This window comes from Equus asinus, chromosome 25 (genome assembly GCF_041296235.1).
Source record: "Equus asinus isolate D_3611 breed Donkey chromosome 25, EquAss-T2T_v2, whole genome shotgun sequence".
NCBI classification, from domain to species: Eukaryota; Metazoa; Chordata; class Mammalia; order Perissodactyla; family Equidae; genus Equus; species Equus asinus.
In genome coordinates, this window is record NC_091814.1 from 54,300,876 (window position 1) to 54,323,084 (window position 22,209).

A 22,209-nucleotide genomic window follows, 5' to 3' on the forward strand; every position below is an offset into this window, starting at 1 on the left:
GGCAATTAAAGCATGATGCATATTTTATCATTAAATATGTTTCCTCAAATATTAACCGTAGCAAAGGTGTTCTGACTGTAAGTGCCCTCTTGCTGGAGTCGGATCCTCTCAGGGCTTTGCAATTCAAAAGTGAGGGTAGTTATGCATTTGCTGATGAGATTTCCAATATCTTCTTTATAACAAAACTTCAGAAGCAGGGAGGGGCAGCCCCTGTCTGCTCCACTGATTCTCACTGCGTCCCTTTTGTCCTTTCCTTCACTGTCTACCCTTCTGGCACTTCCTCCTCCGTGGATCTCATACTAGGCAATCCTTGAGGATTTGCTTTTACCTACTGATTTTCTGTTTTTCAGTAAGTCCCTTGGGAGACTCTTAATGTCCATGGAGAGTCATATACTTTGGGGGTATAATGCTTTTAAGCATTACATCAAAGCTGGAAACAATTAAAGGGAAAAAGGTTTAATTTGAACATAACTTTTTACATCACTCATATATCAAACACTGTTAAGTAAATAGAAGGGATAATTGTTACAGCACCAGGTTTGTTTTGCCCGCCACCCAGAAAGCCAAATACAGAGATGACGAGATTGCAGCAGAGAGAGGGTTTAATCACAAGGCAGCCATGCAAGGAAGCAAGAGCATGAGTCTCAAATCCACTTCCTCAAAAATGGGGACTCAGGGATATTTATGGGGTGGGGGGCAAGGTGGTCTGAAATGTGGAGAGAGGTGATGGGAGGTGAGGAGAGGTGAGGTAATTGATGACCTGCACAAGCGTAGTCAGACTCCATGCCTCTTCTTAGGACCCATGTTCACAAAATGGCAGCATTAGTATGATCTGATGGTGGAGGTTTTAGCCTCTTGACATCAAAAGGTCGCCTATCAGACATCTGTGTGGGCCCAGTTGATGGGCTGGTGGTCTCGACCAGCCTGAAGTGGACAATGGAGTTCTAATTCCTGAAAAACAGCTCACACGCCCATTACCATGGTGACCCAGGCTCCAGGGAGATGTTATCAATAGGAACCTAGTGAGAGTCAGACAGCACATTGCCTAAGCAGCACAGTTAACAATGGGTGGGTTAAACAGCCAAAAGCTATAATCAGTAATTGCAAAAAGGAAAAAAACTTTAGTTCCTAGCTACTTAATCATCAATGGCTAACTATTGACTGGTTTCAATCCCTCCTATTCTTTGGTCATTCTTCATTCTTGAGGGATTCAGGGTGATGAGTGATCTGGCTACTTCCTGCTGAATTGGGGCATAGATCTGGGTTAGAGGAATGAAGCTGTTTAGCATCCATTTGGAAATATTCTCTTCTTTCCAGCTTCAGGTTGACATTTTGCATTATTAGAATTTTGTACCTTGCTCAACAGTTTTGGGACAACATCAAAAGGCACATTTTATAATCAAGTGTCTGACCAGAAGGATAAGAAGTATCGACAACCCAAATTTTAACAGTCCCTGAAAAATAGATCTAATCCCAGGGGGGCCTCCATCTGATCTCCAAGTAGGGGTAGATGTCTGGTCTTAGATCCTGATAGTCTTTTGTTTTACTGGATACGCATCAGAGAACAGAGCAATGCCCTATACTCTATTTTTCGGTTGTCATTGATGCTGGCCATCAGCATAGACTCTCTGCCTGGGGCCAACACATTCCTAAGGAACTCAAAAGAACAAAGTTATCAACTTATAGCAGCTGGGAGGGGCAAGAAAATCTACAGAGCATGTCTGGGTTAGTTAATCAGAGGTTATTCAAAGTTACAATATGGTTTCTTTTCTACAATATTGCTTCCCTTATGTCAACCTTGTGTTGAGCCAGTATCATAACAAAAAGCTATTAAAAATAGTTAAAACATATATGACAACTAAGATTTAATGTCCAAAATATAAAAGACTTCTTTACAAATTCAATAAATATAACCATCAAATAAAAATGAGCAGAGAACAAGTAAATCAAAAAACAAGAAATACAAATGCTCAGTGAGCATTTCATAGGTTAGGTTCCCTGGGAAAGAGACTCTGCGATGAAGGTTTGCATTCAGGTGGTTCACTGAGGAATCCTTTCAGGAAAAACACCCATAAGGGAACGAGGGGAGCAGGACTGGGCAGAGGGAAAAGCTGAACTGGGAAGCAGTTGCATCAGAAGCTTCAGCAGGTCCACAGGGCATGCTAAAGCTGGGATCACCCTACAGAGATCTCCCCGACTGAGTCCAGGGAGGTGGGCCTTGGAGCTACTGTATGTACCTATCAACAGAATAGGCTGCCCCTAGGGAGAGATTGCAACGTTGGGTGAGGCAGTTCCCAAAAAATGCCTTGTGTTTGTTAAAAACGCAGATCCCCAGGCCCTGTCCCCTAATGAAATACATCTGGCTTCAAGGATCTGGCTTATTTTTTAAATGTCCCAGGTGACTCTTATATGCAACAAATTGGGGAACCACTTGTCTAACAGAGATGCTATTCTTTTTTTGCTCTAGGTACTCCACGGTCTATCTTTGCTTCAAAATAGAGCCTTTGTAGCTATGTGTTTGGATGCCAGTAGCTTAACTCCTTGCAAAAACATGCAAAATTTATTAAAACATTATGTTTTAATAGATCAACTCAGTCCTTGTAAAAGGCTGATAAATTTATCTATTAGAAGAATAGCTTTGCAATTGGTGACAGCATTATTCTCTCTTTCTTATAAAATAACCCATGGAAAAATTTTAATTTTCTACTTTAATATTATATCTTTTAATAAGAGTAAATAAGGTCTTCTTTCAGAGCTATGTCTTGTTTTATCAACTAATAGGAAATGTATAATCATTGCATTTCCCATTTTTTTCCTTGACTGAAAATAAACTAAAACAAAATTACTGTATAAACCTACAATTTTAATAAATTTTCTGCTACTCTTCCAGCATTTCCTCTGCCATAGATCTAACTCTAAGCAATCCTTGAGTGGTTTTGACATCGATTTTTATTTTAGCAACTTTAAGTTATACATACTATGCCAGTTATCAGTGTGTTGCCCTTTGGCTCCAAATTCACCATTTCCTACAGCCCAGGAATAATTCTCCTTTGCAGTGAGCATGGTGGTAAGCTTTCCCAATAGAGGGCGCTGGAGGCTCATTGCAGGAAGGAGGAACTCTCCTGCTGTTTCCCGCTGCTTCACAGAGGCTTAGCTGTGTGACAGTGAGGATATCCAACGGCACTCTGCCTCAGCCGTGTGCCCCGAACACAGAGTCCCACAGCAACCTTGCAGCTCTGAACTGGCCTGGCCATCACCTTCCTGTGGTTCTCCTGACAGGGGAACTATTCCGGGCCTTTTGCCACAGCAGCACTCTGCCTGCATGCCCTTACGCCTGGCCACCAGCTTGCCTGCATGCTATCTCTGCCTTGTAGGCTCGCCAATGGATTCCCCATCACTCTGCACACCTTTGCTCCTGGCCGCTATCTGCAATTCACCTCACAGACACCGAATGCTCCAGTGCCCCTATGCCAGCTGCAGGCCTACCTGTGTAGTGGCCAGCTGCAGCTCACTTATGCTCTGCCTACATTCTGGAGGGTGGGTTTTTGCAGACCAGATCTGGTCCAGGCAACTAGTGAACATCTCTGGCATCTTTGTTGTTAGTGCTGTTGAGTCAATTCCAGCTCCCAGCAACCCTGTGGACAGCAGAGGAGAACCTGCCTCGTCTTTTTGCACCATCTTCTCACCTTCTCTGGCCCTATATAAGACTATGCTTCACTGCTGTTCTCATGGCCAATTTTTTGAGCCTTCTTACTAGTCTGGAAGCTCCACTGAAAGCCATCCACCACGGGTGACCCTGCTGGTATGAACTACCAGTGACATAGCTTTCATCATGGCAGTAACACACAGCCACCACAGTATGACAACCAACAGATGGGTGGTGTGGTTCCCTAAATGGGAACGAACCCGGGCCCCTGTGGTGTGAGCACCAGATCTTAACCACTAAGCCACCAGGGCTGGCTCTCTGGCATCTAAGGGGTTGCAATTACACCTTTTCCAATGAGGTCTAAATCCCCGCCTTGGGAAGGGACCCCTTTAAAGTTTGTCCTTCCTTGAGTAACTTCCCTCAGCCCTGGGGTACCAGATAGAGTTTTCTTATATCTTATAGTTACTCTTTTATCACAGTTTAATAATTCTTTATGTTAGACTTCCCCTGTTAAATCGTTGTGTAGTTTCTACTTCCTAATCGGATTCAGATTGACATGTGTACATTTTGGTGTACCTTAAAAATAGAGATAATCCAGGGGCTGGCCCCGTGGCCGAGTGGTTAAGTTCGTGCGCTCCGCTGCAGGCGGCCCAGTGTTTCGTTGGTTCGAATCCTGGGCACGGACATGGCACTGCTCATCAAACCACGCTGAGGCAGCGTCCCACATACCACAACTAGAAGAATCCACAACGAAGAATATACAACTATGTACCGGGGGGCTTTGGGGAGAAAAAGGAAATAATAAAATCTTTAAAAAAAAAAAAAATAGAGATAATCCAAAACTTGTAACACCCAAGCTTCTACTTGGTATTGAGCTAGATGACATCTAAAGTGTCTAAGAAAAATTTATTTTTAGAAATAAAATTTTTTAAATTAGATGAATTCATTCAGACTATTTAAATATATTTTGAATAAAGAAGAATTCATCATACATTTAAATCTGCAAATAGGCTTATTATCAGTCTCAGAAAGTTGATTATTTGTCTTCAATTGGTGAAAACATAGGACTACAAACAGTAATTCCTGGATTCAGAGAAATTTTAGAAAATAACACGTCCCCTTTTAGCTCATAACTACAAAGTGGCAATGAGGTTAATACAGTATCTTCAGTGAACATTTTTCATGGCAGAGCCTCTAGTTTACCAATTTCTTTCTCCCCAAGGCTACTAAACCTAGAATAGAAATAGTTCACTTAGTTTTAATTTATTTTCCTATGGTCAGAGAATATTTGACAGCAGAGGTTTTGTGGTTGACTTCTCTTAGGCTGAACTAAACTTTAGAACCAAATTAACATTTCATAGAACTTTATACATTTCTTACTCATGGTATAATTATTCAGCACTGCTGTGGGCAAAACTCTGAGGGAAATTAGTCACAGCCGGAGGTAAAACATGTCACTTCAAACAAGGAGATGAATGCAAATGCTCTGCCTTCCAGGCACGGGAGCAACTGTTTCAGGAAAGAATAAAAGTTCTCTCAATGTCAACAGGGCAAAAGCAGTGTGGTGGTGGAAATAGGCTAAGGAGTGGAGGGAGAAAGAGTTCAAAGAGAATATAGAAGCAGACGTCTCGTCACCATACAGGGTAGAAACTCAAGTTGTAAACAGGCAGGCAGAAGACCAGAGGATCCTTCGCTAGAGAAACTGTGTAGTAACAGAGAAGACAACAATAAACATTAATGTTTGGAGATTCCCCACCCCATATGTGTCAGGAGACAGGACACCCCAAAACTCAGAGACTCAAATCAGGCTGAACTTTATCTTTTTTTCATGAAAAGCATGTACAGGGGCATTTAGGGTGGTCAACAGTTCTGCCCAACATGGTCAACCAGGGACCAGGTCCCTTCCCCCTTGTTGCCTCAGCATCCTGTGGGGTGCTGTCTTCCTCGGAATGGCAGAAGTTGGCCTGCCAGCACCCTGTCAGCATTTCAGCCCTTAGCATGGGGAAAGAGGAAGTGGAAAGCAAGCAGCTTCTTGTTTAAGAAAGTGACCGGGAAGTTGCACCCATGGGGAGGCTGCTCCAAGGGAGGCTCTAGCTGAAGAGCCATGTGTCCTGCTGATGTTGAAAATAGTGGCAGTGGCACCATTCCCTAAAACAAAGAGGGGTTAACATAGGAAAACCATTAGCAGTCTCTGTCACACCACAATTGAACCAAAAATGCCTCCCTGTCCCATCATGCTGCAAGTAAGCCTACTGTCAGCAAAACTCGTTCGTGTGCACATAACTTTACAGGAGATTATTAAGGCCTCTCTCTTAAAAAAGAACAACTGACAAATGATTATTAACAAAGGTTTGCAGGGAGCAAAATAACACTTCTCTATCACAAACAGCTCCATGGAGACAGGTACAAATCTAGGTAGAAAGAACAGGGTACTATTTTAAAAAAAAATGAAAGACAAAGAAAAGAATGAATACCTTTTGGAAAATGTTCTTAAAAGAAATTGAAAAGTTCAACAAAAGGGTTGGAATATAAAGCCAAGGAAATCTCCCAAAAAGCATATGGAGAGTTGGGGGTAAGCACAAATAACGAAAACATAGCAAAAGTAGATAACCAACAAAGAGATCCGATATCAGACTAACCAGATTTCCATGAAGAGAAAGCAGTGAAGAAACGTTACTGAAGAAATTATATAAGAAAATTTCTAGAATGGAAGAACATGAGTCTATAGATTGAAAGGGCTTGTCAAGAACTGGCAAAACAAATGAAAAGATAAAATATAGCAATGTGCACCAACATGATATTTTAGAACATCATGGATGACGAGTGTATCCTAAAAGCTTCTGGAGTGGAGGAAAAAATTGGTTCAGAAGTCAGGATGTCCTCTGACTTCTCAATAGCTGCACTGGAAGTAACAAGACAATGAGAAATTCCTTCAAAATGAAAGAGAAAATTATTTTTAACCCTGCCTTCTACATCTACCCAAGCTATCAAACAAATGTGAAAATGAAGACAGTTTCACATATGCCACGCCTCAAAATTTTACTTCCTATACATCATTTCTTAGGCAGTTCCTAAAGGAGAGGCTTTAGTAAAATGAAAAACCAAGAAAGAGGAAAGTGTGGATTCAAGAACCAGACAAAGTCACAAAGCGAGTCTGCAGACATGACAGCATCCAGTGGGTGCATTTAAAGTGTGGCAGACACGGTCCAGTGTCTCGTTGTGTCGCTACGGCCCTACCATTTCAGCACAGTCTGGACAACTTCTAAGTGCCGTTCTGCTTCCTTTTGCCCAGGCTTTCTCCAGAACCATTTAAAGCTACTCTGATTTTCACTTAGCATCGCAAAAAGGAGATAATTAACAACTCCAGAAGCAGATCTCAGTTGACAACTGGTGGAAGTTGTTGTATTAATACCCCAGCTCCCTCCACTTATGGTGGTCATTCTGAGGTGTGAGTTCAACATCTTCACTGGTTTCCCCTGGGATTAGGCTCCCGTCATCCTGACAGGCTTGATAACATGTCCCTTATTGGCCGCCTTCCTTTCCCTGTCTCACTGCCCTGTTCACCTCCTGGTGTCTGCTGTGCTTCCCACACAAACTACTGACATTTTAATTCTTGTTTCAGGGTCTGCTTCTGGTGGAACTCCAACTAAGACCAAGTAGGAGGGAGGAGGGCTCTGGGAGAAAGGCCCATGAGGACAAGAAGGCAGCTAATAAGCATTTGATGTCTCTGAATATTGGAACAATTTGAGTAGACTGAAAAATCTCTTGGAGTATTTAAGAGGAATCGGAAATAGAAAACTAAGCAAGCAAGCAGACAATAGCACTAAAAAGGGTACTATCAACAGCAAAATAAAACAGAAGAAAGCTGTAAGGAAAGGAAACATGCTCACAGAACACTACTGGGTTCACTGCAGTCGTACCATGTGAAAGTTATTATTGTTTTAACTAAAATTGTGCACTAACTACATTGGAAGAAAGAGGGAGGAAAAGCAGATGATTAAGTCAGAAGATGATAGGATCTTTGTCTGTAATCAATAGATAAATGGATAATTCATGAAAAAAAGCAGAAAAAATATATTATCTAAAAATATGATGATAAGTACCAGGAAAAAACTGCAACAAGAGGTGACAGTGGTTCTCTGGGACCAAAGAAACAGAACGTTGTGGGTCCAGATAGTACACGAATTTGTTATATGTACATATGTTTTAAATTAATTGTTTTTTCTTCTCCCCCAAATCCCCTAGTACGTAGTTGTATACCCTTGCTGTAGGTCCTTCTGATTGTGCTATGTGGGACGTCGCCTCAGCGTGGCCTGACGAGCGGTGCCATGTAGCCGTCCAGGATTCGAACTAGCGAAAGCCTGGGCTGCCGAAGCGGAGCCCACGAACTTAACCACTCGGCCACGGGGCCGGCCCCTGTTTTAAATTAATTTTAAAGACAAAGTTGATAGGTCATGAAGTAGTTACGCTTGTAATATAGTTTATAGCTTATATAATTATGTACAAAAATTAAAATTTTAAATATGAAATTTAAAATGGAAAGAGAGAAAGGGAAAATGTAACCGAGCTGAACTATTTATACCCAACATTATTGTTTCAATATCTGTTTGCATATACATGCATTTATTTTAGATAATTTTTGAAAGGCATTTAAATAAAAGGATAAATTAAAGAATGGAGGAATAATTCATATCGCTGTGAAGGTTGGTGTCTGCACTGCTCTTTTCCATTCATGGAGAAGGGGAGGAAGGAAGCTCGAAGGACTGACGTTCCGAAGCCTCGACTGTTGCTTCTGTGTAGCTAACGAATGCAGCCTGAGGTAGGTAAGGCTTTATCTGAGCACATTCATAATATGAAAATATAAGCTGTTCAATTCGAATCCACTAGTAAAATGGTGTGGAAGGTGACTTTTCAGATAGTGGGAATCTTAATTTCATCTATGAAAATGGGAAAAATTATTCTTTCCCGGCCCATCCCAGCATCCAAATCAATTCTCGGTATCCATAAAACGTTCAGCTATACAGCTACGAAAATCTACCAAGGATGTCTATGTATGTAATGCATTTAAAACATCAGCTATTTAATTATCTAATGATCAGTGAACTCATCAGTGAGTGTAACTGCTTGCAGTATACAATGATACTATACAGTATCAAATACAAATTAGGTTTTTACTCTGTTCCAGAGAAAACATGCACTATAGTAAAAAAAAAATAAAATAATATGATATAGATAATAATAAAATAGAAAATTAATTCAACTGTCACATAACAAAATAAAATAAACAAGCAAAGTCATATTTTTAAAATTATTAATGGACAAAGACTTTTCTGAGTCAGATTTGGTGGCAAGAGAGGGAAATGGGGGTGCGGAGTCACTCTTGCTGGTGGGAGAAGGTGAGTGAGAACCAGTGAGAGCCAGAGAGTGAAACAGCAATTGCCAGATATTTCCCACACGTCCCCCCGCAGAACTGGGCAATGTCCTCTCCTCCATCCACTGTTGGCGCTGGAAGTAGACAGACAACGGCTCCAGGAGACACACACAGACAGAATGGGCACCTGGCTGGGTTTCCTTTGCTTACAATTATACAGCGTCTGCTAACATGAGACATGGCTGGCAATTCAATTTTTTTGAAATGATACACCTTCTTCCCTTCCTCATAAGGCAGTGGCAATTATTTTTCCATATGTTCCAAAATTTATTTTAAATTTTTGTTATAAAATATCCAGGTTCCTTCCCTTCTTCTCACTCAAACCCTCAACGAGCAGCAGGTTGAACAAATTCCTCTCTTGTAAATTCTTCTAACGTGGCTTTCCTAAGCCTCCTTGGCTCACCCACATTCCAAACAATATCTTCCACTTTCTTAGAGAATACTTCAGGTGAATAATTTGGAGATGGTAGTTATAACACACAAGGCATGTAGACAGTGAGAGCAGATGGTGATGCGATCTCATTCACAGAGTGTCCGAGGCACCAGTGGGGTTTGTGCTACACCCTCATACTCCGAACCAAAAAGGGGAGAATCAATATTTGTTACAGTGGGTTGTTGACTTCCTGTTGAATTTCAGTTGTTTTGTACACAGTGGTAGCAAATATTTTATTTGTGAGAATTCAGATAGTAAGAGATACCAGAACAGGAACAGAACCCAATGGGAGGTGGAAAACTAAACAGCTCACTGTAAAAATATTAAGGTAATTGTGTTAGGGTCAGCAAAAAGCAACCTGTTCCCAGGGTCCGATAAAGGGAAATGAGAGGTTTGAGTAGGGAAAGAGAGAGAGACTAGAACAGCACGTCAACAGAGAGCCACAGAGAAAAGGCAACTGCAGAAGAGGCCGTGTGTGCTCTGCCCTGGAGGTTCCTGCAAGCAGCCCCATAGTGCCGTGGGCTACCAGTGTCTCTGCCTGATGGTCTTCGGGAGCCTGCTCAGCTGGCCCGCAGTGTGAGTCAGACGTGGTTGGGAGTCAATGCTCCTGGAGCGAGTCTTCACCACCGAGAGGAGGGATTGGTGGATAAATAACCCGGGTCCTCATCCTTGGAAGGGCAACTCAGAATTGTGTTCTACACGCTCTCAGAGGGCGATCAGCATGATTATCTGTTATCAACAGCAATGACCTCCTCAATAAATCTCCCTGTTTAGGCTCTCCTTCCTTCCCCATCTTACTACCCCACTCAATCACAGTGCTTTCTGGGACCACCTCCCAAAGAAACTAGTTACCCATAAATCTTTCTTTCAGGGGAAACCCAAAATAAACATCAACCAAAAGAAATTCCTGGTAGCAGGAGCAGGCAAAATGGCTTTTAAGCCCATGGGCAGATACCTTCCACGTTAAGTGGGTTTTTCTAACAGTTTGAGCCCCTCTGTTATCGCTACAGTTCAGTGAAAGCTTACTGTACACCATTGCTTCATTGGAAGATGTGTGGGGAAATCAAACAAAAGAGGCCAATGCTCCCCATAGAATTCCACATACAAAAGAGAGACGAGACGACCAAAGGAGCTGAGACATGAATGAGAGAGAGATTTCAGAGGGTGCAAGAGTTGGAGGAAGTGGTGAGTAGGAGGAATAAAAGCCTCCAGAATGACCTGAGATGTAAATGTGAACGATATGGGGTTTCTCCTCATGTGTGGGATAGTTGCTCAAGCCATTTTACTTTGTCATTAAGGAAAATGGGGACCAATCAGATGGAGGACTTGGAATACACAGATGGCTGCCATGTGGGCTTCACATTCATCAGTCCTTCAGAGTTCATTCTGTCAGGATGGAATAAGTGGGCCAGAAACAAACATAAATCTCCTTCGTGTGAGGCAAAAGTCAAGAAGTAGCATTAGTGAGGCCAAGGCCAAGTGCAGGGGGGTTTAGAAGGTGGCATGACTCCCTCCAAATGGGGGAATGTGGATAAGGCTTTCAGGGTGCGTTGACATTTAATCCAAATAGGGAGGACCAGAGTGATTTGCACACATGGAATAAAGGCAGTCCAGGGGAATGTATTGGTGTGAACCCAAGCCCATATTTCCAAGGCCCCTCGAGTAAAATAAATGTATTAATTTTATGTAATGGGTTTGTTTAGGGACCTCATTTCACGGAGTCGTAAGGACCACAAAGACAAAACTTTTTGATATGTAAATTTTTAATAGAAAAAAATGAGCACTTTGTGTCCAGGAAAGCAAAAACATGTCACGAGACGATCAATAATTCTACGAAGCACTAATCGATAATTCTAATCTCAAAGCATTAAACATTAACCAATTATCCTTTCTAGATATTTATTACCAGGAGTGATGGCACAAAAGAGATGGTAAAGTGGATAAACTGAAGTGATCTATATTGTGTTGAAGGCAGCAAGGTACATTTTTCTCCCTCTTCTGGGAAAAATTACTCTTGCACCTCCGGAGTACATTTCTCTTCCTTCTCTAATTTTTGTTCTAGTTGTTTGATCTCCAGAGACAGCTTATACAGCTCCAGGGCCGTTCTCACATCCTCCGGCTTTGGGAGACACTGCATGATTTTTCTGCCTGCGAGCACTTGCTCACAGCCTTCAGCGATCTCCTGAAAGAGACACAGTGGTGAGCGCAGTTGAGAGAGTTCTCTCTAAATCACGAAGTGGTGGGGGGGGAGGCGGTTGCATTCTGACAATGGCAGGACTAGGGGATCAGGGTCAAGACCAACCCCAGGACTGGAGGGTGAGCAGGAAAACCAGAAAACACTTTGGGGCCCACCATAGTCTTCCCCAGAGGGATACAGATCTGTTCTGAGATCAGAAGGCCTCTATGGGGACAGAGGTTATTTCTGCTGACCACCCAGAAACAGAACACAGTATATCATATAGTTTAGAAAAAGTGAAGTTAGGAGTCAGTAGTCCCAAGTCTCTGAGACTCTCCTCTCCCTAAGGGGCTCAGTTTTTCCTGTTCTCAAGTGAGAGCTGGAAAACTTACCACTCCTAACTCATCGGAACACTTCACGGCAAAAAAAGAGAGTTCCTCTGAGTGACTCAGAAATGAACCCTGACAAGTCAGATCTCACCACTGCTGGTGGCCATAGTGCTTTGGGAGCACCAGTTTTAGGGTCTGATAGCACAGGAACTTGCTCGAATTGTGCCACTTACCCACTCACACATGGGCACCTCGGGGTACCAGGTGCTGTTCTCTGAGCAAGTGATACTTTGGAGACCAACCAAACGATAGTGAGGGTCACACTGGATGGTGACATTTTCAGGTGTAATATACTGATCCTTAACCACAGACAGCCGTCCATGCTCTATCTGTGGTTTCGGACACAGAGCTACAATGGAAACACAGTTTTAAGTAATCTGCAAATCTACGAAAAAAGACACGATGACAGGCTAGGATTATAAGAATGAACTGTACTGGGTGCTGCTAATTGTTTTATCTTTTTTTTTTTATTTTGATAACAATAATATTAGTTAACATTTTTATTGTGCATTGGCTATGCATCAGATTTAGATTAAGCATTTTATGTGACCATCTCATTCAAGTCTCATTCAGCTCTAGAAAGTGAGTACTGTTATTATTTCCATTTTATCTAGGAGAAAGTAGAGATACAGACAGGTTAAGAAATTTGTCCAAGGTCAAGGTCATAATATTTATAAATAAAAATGACAGGATATAAGAAGGGCATGTGACCTCAGATTCTGAGCTATCAAAGCAACTATCCCTCATAGCTTGATCCCTGCAAGACACTAGGCATGAAATTTTCCCTCTTGCCTATTATTCTCCTGCATGCAATGGAGACGATGGTGGCAAATCACCCCCGGAGTTGCTGATGGCAAGGTGATATTAAAGCTGCGTGCATATAGAAATCAAATCCGATCTTGCCTTCTCCTGGTCCTGCAACAGCCTGGCAAACTAGAAGTCCCCCACTACACACCTACCTCAGGGTAAGTGGTGCCCCGCCTAAGGCTCTGATGGATAAACCTCATTTTATCATGTTTGGAATTAGCCCATGAGAGCCTACATTCATGCTAGAGTAAGCTTCCATGAAAAGTTTGCTCAGGCCACAGTTACACTCAGATAAGATGTACTACCTATAGAATATTTCTGGAGATATACAAGAAACTGGGAAGGGGGGGTGCCTCAAGGAGGCTGAATTTTGTGACTGGGAAAAAGAAGAAGGGGAGAGATTATTGCGTCCGTATGCTCTTTATATTTTTTGCATTGGGTACCATCTGAATATAGTGATTATTTAAAATAAATCAAATCAAATCAAATGTTTTCCTGCTGCCTCTGGCAGAGAAGAAACCTTACTCGGAATTCTTTCATGACAGTTCCACCTACTTAGCCATGAGCTGAAAATGGAGCTGAAGTTACCTTTACATTGAGGAGCTGGAGATGACCAGCCTGAAGAATTGCAGGAGAGCCTGGCCTGTCCAACCAGAGAGTATCCTTCATCACATTCGTACAGAACCTCATTTGTCCAAAAACCATTAACTTCTTTATAATGTCCGTGGTCAATGGTTGCAGGAAAAATGCAATCTTGATGGTGAGACATAAAAGTGAGAGAGCATGAGCTTGTGGAGTGTACATAATAACACATCCCAGAATCTGTGTGGTTTGTAGGAGGCTTCATTCTGTCCTGTCCTCTTCTCTGCCCTTAGGATCACTTAGCCAAATGTAAGACCTGTGCTGCCCTCCTGTAAGCCTCGGGCTGAGGAACCATCATGGCCTCCCTAGTAGACCACTTGGTGGTCATTTCCATTATCTTCAAAAGCATAAATGGAATAGACAAAATTGGTTATTGGCCTAATCTCCATATTGGGTCCTTGGCCTACAGGTTAAGAGTTATCATATCCAGGAAGGCCAAGTAGGAGCCATGGATACTGCCCACATCCCTCCCCCTTGAGGCAAAGAAAGTAAATTTAAAGACTGTATCATGTACCAAGGAGTAGGGGAAAAGGGGGAAATTAGTGCAACTCTTAAAGAACAAAAGATGCAGGAGTGGTCATCCCCATCATATTCTCATTTACTTCATCAGTCTGTCTACTGCAAAAATTAGGATTGTGGAGAATTATAGTAGACTGTTGAAAACTCAACAAGATTTGAGCCCTTATTGTAACTATTGCATCATATGTGGTATCTTTGCTAGAACAGATAAATGTATCTTCAGGAAAACGAGGCCACTGATTTAGCAGAGGCCTTCTTCTCCATCCTTATCGGAAAAGAACGTAAAAAACAGTTTGCATACTTATGGGAGGGTCAAGATCATATATTTGCAGTTTTAACCCTGGGCTATGATAACTCACCTGTCCCTGTCATAATAGAATATAAAGATACCAGGACCATCTTGGACATCCACAGAATATCATATTGATGCAGTATATCACTGGCATTATATTAATTCTACTGAATGAGGAAGAAGAAGCTAGCATGATGTGAGAGCATAGAAAAAAAATATATGTGTATATTGGTCTCTGCCCTAGTTCCTGGTCTAAAGCTCCCAAAACCGTTATAAATTCCCAAGTGTTGAGAGCACTGGGAGTATCTTTTGTTCTCTTGAGGTAACTCTGGGTGGGCTCCTGGATGGGGGTTGGTCCCTGGAAAGAACAAGCCATCATTAGAAGCTTGGAATTTTCAATCCCACCTCACCTCCATCCTCCAGAGAGGGGAGAGGGGCTAGAAACAGAGTTAATCATTGATCATGCCTAATGAGGAAGCCTCCATAAATCCCAATAGTTTAGAGAGCTTCCAGGTTAGTGATCACATCCACCTGCCAGGAGAGCGATGCAACCCTACTGCCCGGGGACAGAAGCTCCTGCACTAGGGACGCTCCTGGAGGCCTCACTCTACGTCTCTTTTCATCTGGCTGTTCATCTGTGTCCTTTATCATAACCTTTAATAAACTGGTAAACATAAGCAAGTGTTTCCCTGAGTTCTATGAGCGCTGTAGCAAATTAATAGAACCTGAGAAGGGGTCGTGGGAACCTCGGATTTTAGCTAAGTTGGACAGAAGTTGTGGGTGACATGGGGACCTACTGCTTGTGCTGGCATCTGAAGCAGGGGGCAGTCTTTTGGGACTGAGCCCTTAATCTGTGGGATCTGATACTGTCTATAGCTAGATAGTGTCAGATGGAGTGAAATTTAGGACACCCAGTTGGTGTTGTGGAGAATTCCTTGGTGTGAGGGAAAAAACCTCACATATTTGGTCACTGGAAATGTTGTGAGTGCTCTGTGTGAGCAGTAAAGGGAACACGCAGGAGAAACACGGGACACGGGGGGAAAGACTGGGTTTTTCCAACACACAGGATTATGCTCCAGAGCAGAGAGGGTAAAGATGCAGGCATTTGCCACAACAGTAAAATTTTTAGAGGTTCCAGGCTCAGAGCTTGCTAGGCTATCCCATCCAAACAAAAGTCAAATTATTGTAAATTGTACATCCGATCACAAAGAAGAAAGCATAGGAACCTAGACTTTTAGTCTGATATATTACTATTTTTTAAACTTCTTAAAATCTTTTGTTTTTCCAGATTTAAAGAAATCTTTACTCCTTGGTAAGATACCTTTGTGAACAAAGATGAAATATTTACTTTTTCTCTCTATCTGGCCCTTTCAAAATTCAGAAACTCTCATTTATATAAATAACCAAGTGAAGTTTTAATACAAATAAATGAGTTTTGCTGTGACTATCTTTGGAAAAAAAAAATAAGAGTCATTATAGAGAGAAGAATTATGTTTGCACCTTTATAGATATTAGATTCTAGTCTTGATAATGGTCTTTGAGGTTTTGTTATATACCTGTAGACTAGACTCCCTTGACCTAAGGTACTGCCTTTGGTCTCACTGACTGTTTGCAGTACCCACTTTGGAAAACATAAACTCCCTCTACACAAGACAATCACTGGCAGACCAGTGTCTATTGGTACACAAGCTTCTGCTGATCCCTTGTTGTCCTATGCCAGAATGACCACCAACTGTAAGTCTTTAATGTCTTGTGCTTGAGTCTATAATCAACAGGTAAAAGAAGCTTTCCTGGATTCCAACTTAGAGGATCCTGTTGGTCACAGTCTAGAGCCTGGTGACTGGGTATTCTGGAAGCATCATCATCAGAAGACAGCCCTCGAGCCCCATTGGAAAGGACTATACCAAGTGTTCCTGACCACTGACACTGCCAAAGAACTAGAAGGCACTGAAACTTGGATATATATCTTACAGCCAAAAAAGACTCCACCTGACCTCTAGCCCTGTACAAATCCTGGAGACCTTGAAATCAAATTGACTAGGAAGAGGAGCAGCTGACATCGGAGGTTGACAGCTTTCCCAAGATTCGAGACCAGGCCAGTATGTACGCACACAGAGCTCTAACCATATCACTTATCCTCTTCATAATAGAACTACTCCGTCACCTTGATAAATTTATTGAGCCTCATGATAATAATTCAATATTCTTGCTAAGAAAGACCTACTTAGCTAGCTGATGGTTTCAAAATATCACATAATGCTCTCCTTTATGATTATTATTGGAATTCTGCTTTCTGTACTTGTATTTAAACTGCTGCTGCTGCTACTCACCCAGATCTTCTCCAGAGCTTCTACAGACACCAAGGTTATGATCTCTTACCATATTGGAATCATAGATAAGGCTTCAGGTAACCGGATGAAATTCCCAGGTGAGGAAGCTGCCTGAGAGTCATTTCCTGACCGCCTCCTTTTTGCTCAAATGTGGCCTAACCCTTATGCCACTGACTCCTTGGAATAACCATCAGAAAAAAAAGAAGAAAGATTTCCCCTAGACGTGGGACATGACTTCCTGGGACAGGTCCGTCCCAGCGACCTGGGGCTAAACAAATCTGTGGTTGATCAGTGATGCTTTCAGGGGGAGATCTCAATCAAACGGTCTTTGAAATGTGAAACAAAACCATCACTTACGTCTAACAGCTTTAAAATGGACCCAGGAGGCCATTAAGGAAATGAGTCTTATGTACATCTTCACTGGGCAGTACATGAACTTCTTAACTGAGTCGAGATACAGATATTCTGAGAACACTGCAAGAAATCTGCAGCTTGTCACAGTGACAAACTTTGGCCTCCCTCTATCTAGCCTTGGCAATCAATTATATTTAGCCAAGAGTAGCTTTCCACAGCCAACCCCAATTAACATTCCTTGTAATACAAACCTCCCCCTTTTGCCTTTAAAAGCCCCTACCTCTTCCTCCCTAGTGGGATAGTATTTGGGTTGCCAACTAAATCTGTGTACCCCAAATTGCATGATCCCAATTAAAGGCCTCTCTGCTTCTCATTTTGGCTCTTTATTTTTAGGTTAACAGTGGCATGGATGGGGGATAAGCGTGGGCCCAACAGCATGGATTCCCACTCACCAAGGCTGCTGTCACTGAGTCTCCGTTCTGCCAGCAACAATGCTAAGTCCCTGATATGATACCATCTCTTAAGACAACCAAAAAGCCCCTTGGTAGCACATTGACTATATAGGACCTTCTTCCACTTGGAAGGAACAGCTATCTATTTTGACAGAAATAAACAACTATCCAGGTATAGGTTGGCCTTTCCTGCCTGCAGGACTTCAGTCAGCACTGTTATTTAAAGGATTATAGACTGTTTACACAATTGGCATGGGATCCCACTGCATGGACTGGAAGACCCACTCTCAGCAAAAAACATGTGGCCCTGGGACCACGGCCATGGAATGCACTACTCATATTTACAGACTGCATCAGCCAGTACCTACAGACCTGTTAGAACACTGCAGTGGCCTGTTAAAGGCATAGTTGAAGCGCCAGTTGAGAGGCAATACTTTATGATGATGAGATTTTATAATATTACTGTACATTTTCTTCCAGCACACAGTAGTCACTTTAAATCAGAGATTGGCCTTTATACAGTATTTAGCCTCTAATATAATAAAACAAAATGCATGGGTCCAGGAATCAAGAGGTGCAAGCATGAGTGGCCCTACTTACCATCACTCTAAGTGACCTACTTGGGGAAATTGTGCTTCTCATCCCTGAAACTCTGAGATCTGCAGATTGAAAAGTCCTGGTTGGCAAAGCGGGAACACTTCTACCAGAAGGAGATGAAAAGAATCCCATTGATTTCTAGGCTGCAACTAGTGCCTGACCCCTTTGGGATTCCTTTGGGCTCCCTCTTGCCCATAAGGCAAGAAGAGGAATCCCTATCCCGGCAGGGGTGATTGTTCCAGATCATCAATTGATAAGGCTATGGAAAAACAATGATAGAAGGGAGGATTGTGTTTAGCATGTAAGTGCTCTTGGTGAGGGAGAGGTAGGTATTTCAGTTGGGAAGAGTGTGAAGGAGGGCTTGGAAGCAGCGGAAGAAATGGAGCAAGTTCAGAAAGGCAGGTCCCAGTAACCTGGCCGCGTCTTGTACTGCAGGTTAAGGCATATGGACCAGAAGGAAGGGAAGAATAGAGAATAAACACCAGGAAACAGAAGGCAATAATTCAAAAGTCTAGCTGATCTATTAGATGTGGCCTATTTTCACTGACTCAGAAGAGAGAAGAAAGCCAGGAAGATCTAGAGAATGCGGATAACCAATGGAGGAAAAAAGAGAAAGCTGGATGGGGCATGGGGGAGGGGAGGGTGCACGGTGAACGAAGTTACCCACTCCAAGAATCATGCAGGGTGTACAACTTCTTTTACCTAATTTGAAACCTTCCCTTAATAATCTCCATCACTTTGATATGAAGAAACTTCTAAAATAAGATAATTCCATAAGCTCTCACCGTCACATACTGGTGTTTTGGGATGCCATGTGCCATCTTTTTGGCAAGTAGCGGAAAACTCTTTTTTCTTAAAACATGAATATGTAATTTTTTCTCCGGAGGAATAGACACAGCTGCTGGTGGAAGCTCTTCTTCTCTGACTAAAGATTTCACCGTTCTTCAGCTCTGGTACTGGGCAACATACCTCTAAAAAGTAAAAAGTGAGGCTAATGGTTAGTAAAACCACCCTGAGGCGGCTCCTATGGCTGCACTCTCATTTCACCTTTGGAAGAGCTCCCCACTAAGCAAAGACTGGGAAAGAGGAAAGGGTACCCGAGCCCCTGGAGTCTGCTCTCTTGTCCCTGACAAGCTAAAGATTCCAACCAGTCATCTCCCACCAGCTAAACATTTTCATTTCGAGTCTCCAAAATGAGAAGATGGGTCAAACAGCTATGAAAATGTAAATTTTCAATATTCAAGAGCAATGACAACATTCATCTCCTTATGGCTTCTTTTGGGTTACGTCATCATTAAGTTCTCTAATAACTTGCACTTGCCCAGTTACAAGAGGAAGAATGTTCTCAAAAGTTTATATCCACCTGATAGCTAATACATAGAAGTAAATTTAAATTATTGCTTATGGCCAGGATTTTTCTTTTTTGATGCCAAATTTAAGAAAAATAGCTATTCAAATTCATTCATTTTTAATGCAGTAAAAGCTGATATAGGGATATAATTTTTGTTCATTAGTAGAAATACTTTCAGATAGAACTTGATACTGTTCGATGTAAGAGAAAACACCAGAAGAATAAAATGCTCTGCTCTCTGTATCAGGAGCTTGATCGGCACTACAGTAGGGTCTCTCAGGCACACTCAAATACTCTCAGTGCTCAGTTGTTTATGAATTATAATAAAAATATTCAACATTCCTATGGTTTCTAAATTGTATCAATAATATTTGTGCAATGCTTTACATAGAAAACACTTTAACATATTTAAGTCATGAGTCCAAATTCATATTTAATTAGATTTTATGATAACTTGGATAAATACCATTTCACTTCTACTTTTTAAATGGTTAAAAATATCCTCAACTAAATAATTAAATCAATAAGACCATAGTGGGTAAAATACATAATTTAAAAGTAGGTTTTTACGTCTGTATAAACATTCATTTATATTTTAAAAATTAGTGTATTAATTACATATCATTGTTTTTTATTTGCTAAAGAGGATTCTCAAAGGCTTGCATTTATCAGTATATTTAAGTGGTAGCAATAATTTTTGTTAAATATATTTTAATTCAGTCATTTTGTTAAAACCATTCATTCTATTTCCCCAAAATGAGTCTGAATAACTGCAATTAAACTTTAAGTCCTAAGGTGAAATGAACAATCTTTCAATAGGTTGATCTAAACTACCGTTTTTCATTATTTGTGCATTTTGCATGTTTTTCAAATTCCAATCCGTAGAATAAAGTTCCCTATATTCTGGGCCTCAGTGTGTTTACCTCAGATATGGCAAGGTTCTGATAGATGTGTGGAAGGAAGCATTTTCTCCCGCTGTTGTCAATTCTACCAAGGCCCATAAAATCACATCTACCTAGGCCGGCCCAGTGACCAAGTGGTTCAGTTTGAGTGCTCTGCTTTTGTGGCCCAGGGTTTCGCCAGTTAGGATCCTGGGTGCGGACCTAGCACTGCTCATCAAGCCACGCTAAGGCACATAGCAGAGCCAGAAGGACCTACAACTAGAATATACAACTATGTACTGGGGGGCTTTGGGGAGAAGAAGAAGAAGAAAAAAAGAAGATGGGTAACAGAGGTTAGCTCAAGTGCTAATTTTTAAAAAAACTATTAAAAAAAATTGCATCCACCTGTCTCTAAGCCCCTTACTCATTCTCTTGAAAAGAGAAGGGGTCTTCTACCAGTGAGACTGGAGAAAGTCTCCTTTCTATCCTACTGAGGCAAGAATACTGAGTCAGGGGTCAGGATCTGTCTGCCAGAGGTAACTCAAGAGACCCAGCTCTTTCAGCTTGCAGTCCTGTGGCTCAAGAGATATAAGACACAAGTCACCTTGCAGCCAATTGATCTCATGACTGTTTCACAGACTTTCTTTCTACCAAGGTCCCCAGAGTCTCCACTGAGGAGGAAAGGGGTGTGATGGAGGTCTGACTCTGGCTATAGTTGAGCTGTATTCTCCATTCTACGTTTACCAGTAATGAAGCTCATACTGAATCTGCATAATGTTTGACTTCTGTGTCTACTTCTCACTTGATTCTGAACTGGGATAGGGAAAGGCTACAATTTCTTGGCTCCTGAAACTCCAAGACCTTTATGGTCCCTTCTGGCAATGAGTTCACTGTACCATTGAATTAATATAATTTTAAACTCATCTTGAGGGATAACATTATATTCATTTAAGGTAAAAATCCTAGTACATGCCAAACATTGAAAATACAAAAAGATTTGAAAAACAGAAACTCACCCTCGCATTCCGTGTATGGAGTCCACCTGAAATCTTCCTGACAAATCACAGCCGTGGGTTTATCTGAAGCAGGTTTATAGCCAGTCAGGCAATGGTACTTCAACACAGTCCCAACATTATACACGTCCTCTTTTGTTGGCCTCTGATACCTGTATCGTTCCCAGAAGGCATTTGGGATGTCTGGTAAGTTGGTACAACCATCTGCTCAGAAATAAAGAACAAGAGAAAAGGACACTGTTACTAGCAATGCAACAGTGAGCCCGTCCTGTAACTGGGTGTCACGTGTTCATCCAGCCAGCAACCCGCCTGTGGTGGCTGATGAATCAGCCACACCAGAAAACACACACGAACGTTTGCCCAAATGTGTGCGGCATCAGAGAGGGTCTTACTAAGGGCACCACCAAGCGGTTTCCATGTGTTGTACCAACTATCCAAAATGTCAATTCTCCCTCCTCTTCATTGTACTTCAGAAAGTTTAGTTTCTGAGTTGATGCATTAGCCTTGCTAGGTAGGTAGGCTGGAGGACTGCTGCAGACAAACAAATGTAGCTTTCTTGTTTCCTGATTGATTGGGGAAAATAAACAAAAGCTATTCCTCTTATCCAGATGACACCAGGAACTTTATCATTTAAGGGCTTCACAAGAACAAACCAAGGGCCAAGTATCTTTTGAGCCTAGACCTTGCATCTTCTCCTCTTCACTCTCTCCTGGTTCCACCGGTTCATATGATATGGGAGTATAATACAAACATCTGCCAAGTTGGATGTTTACTCCATTTTATCTTCAAATGTTTAAAATGCTATATAGAGTAAGATTCTTTTTTAACAGTTTTATTGAGATACAAGTCACATAACATAAAATTCACCCACTTAAAATATACAATTCAGTAGTGTT

At 41.8% G+C, this 22,209-nt stretch overlaps 1 protein-coding gene across 11 annotated transcripts in view; it reads right to left on the reverse strand.

The window, feature by feature from the left end:
• Positions 1–11,255: 11,255 nt before the first annotated feature.
• LOC106823168 (C4b-binding protein alpha chain-like) overlaps positions 11,256–22,209 on the reverse strand; it is a 32,736-nt gene continuing 21,782 nt past the window's right edge. For all 11 annotated transcript variants that reach the window (XM_070496995.1, XM_014828708.3, XM_014828717.3 and 8 more), the window contains exons 8-12: positions 21,317–21,517; positions 18,854–19,039; positions 13,471–13,635; positions 12,249–12,424; positions 11,256–11,692 (exon numbers count right to left, since the gene is read on the reverse strand). In XM_070496995.1, the coding sequence (XP_070353096.1) occupies positions 11,519–11,692; positions 12,249–12,424; positions 13,471–13,635; positions 18,854–19,039; positions 21,317–21,517 (902 nt within the window). In that variant the 3' untranslated portion in view covers positions 11,256–11,518. The remainder of the gene's footprint in view (positions 11,693–12,248; positions 12,425–13,470; positions 13,636–18,853; positions 19,040–21,316; positions 21,518–22,209) is intronic.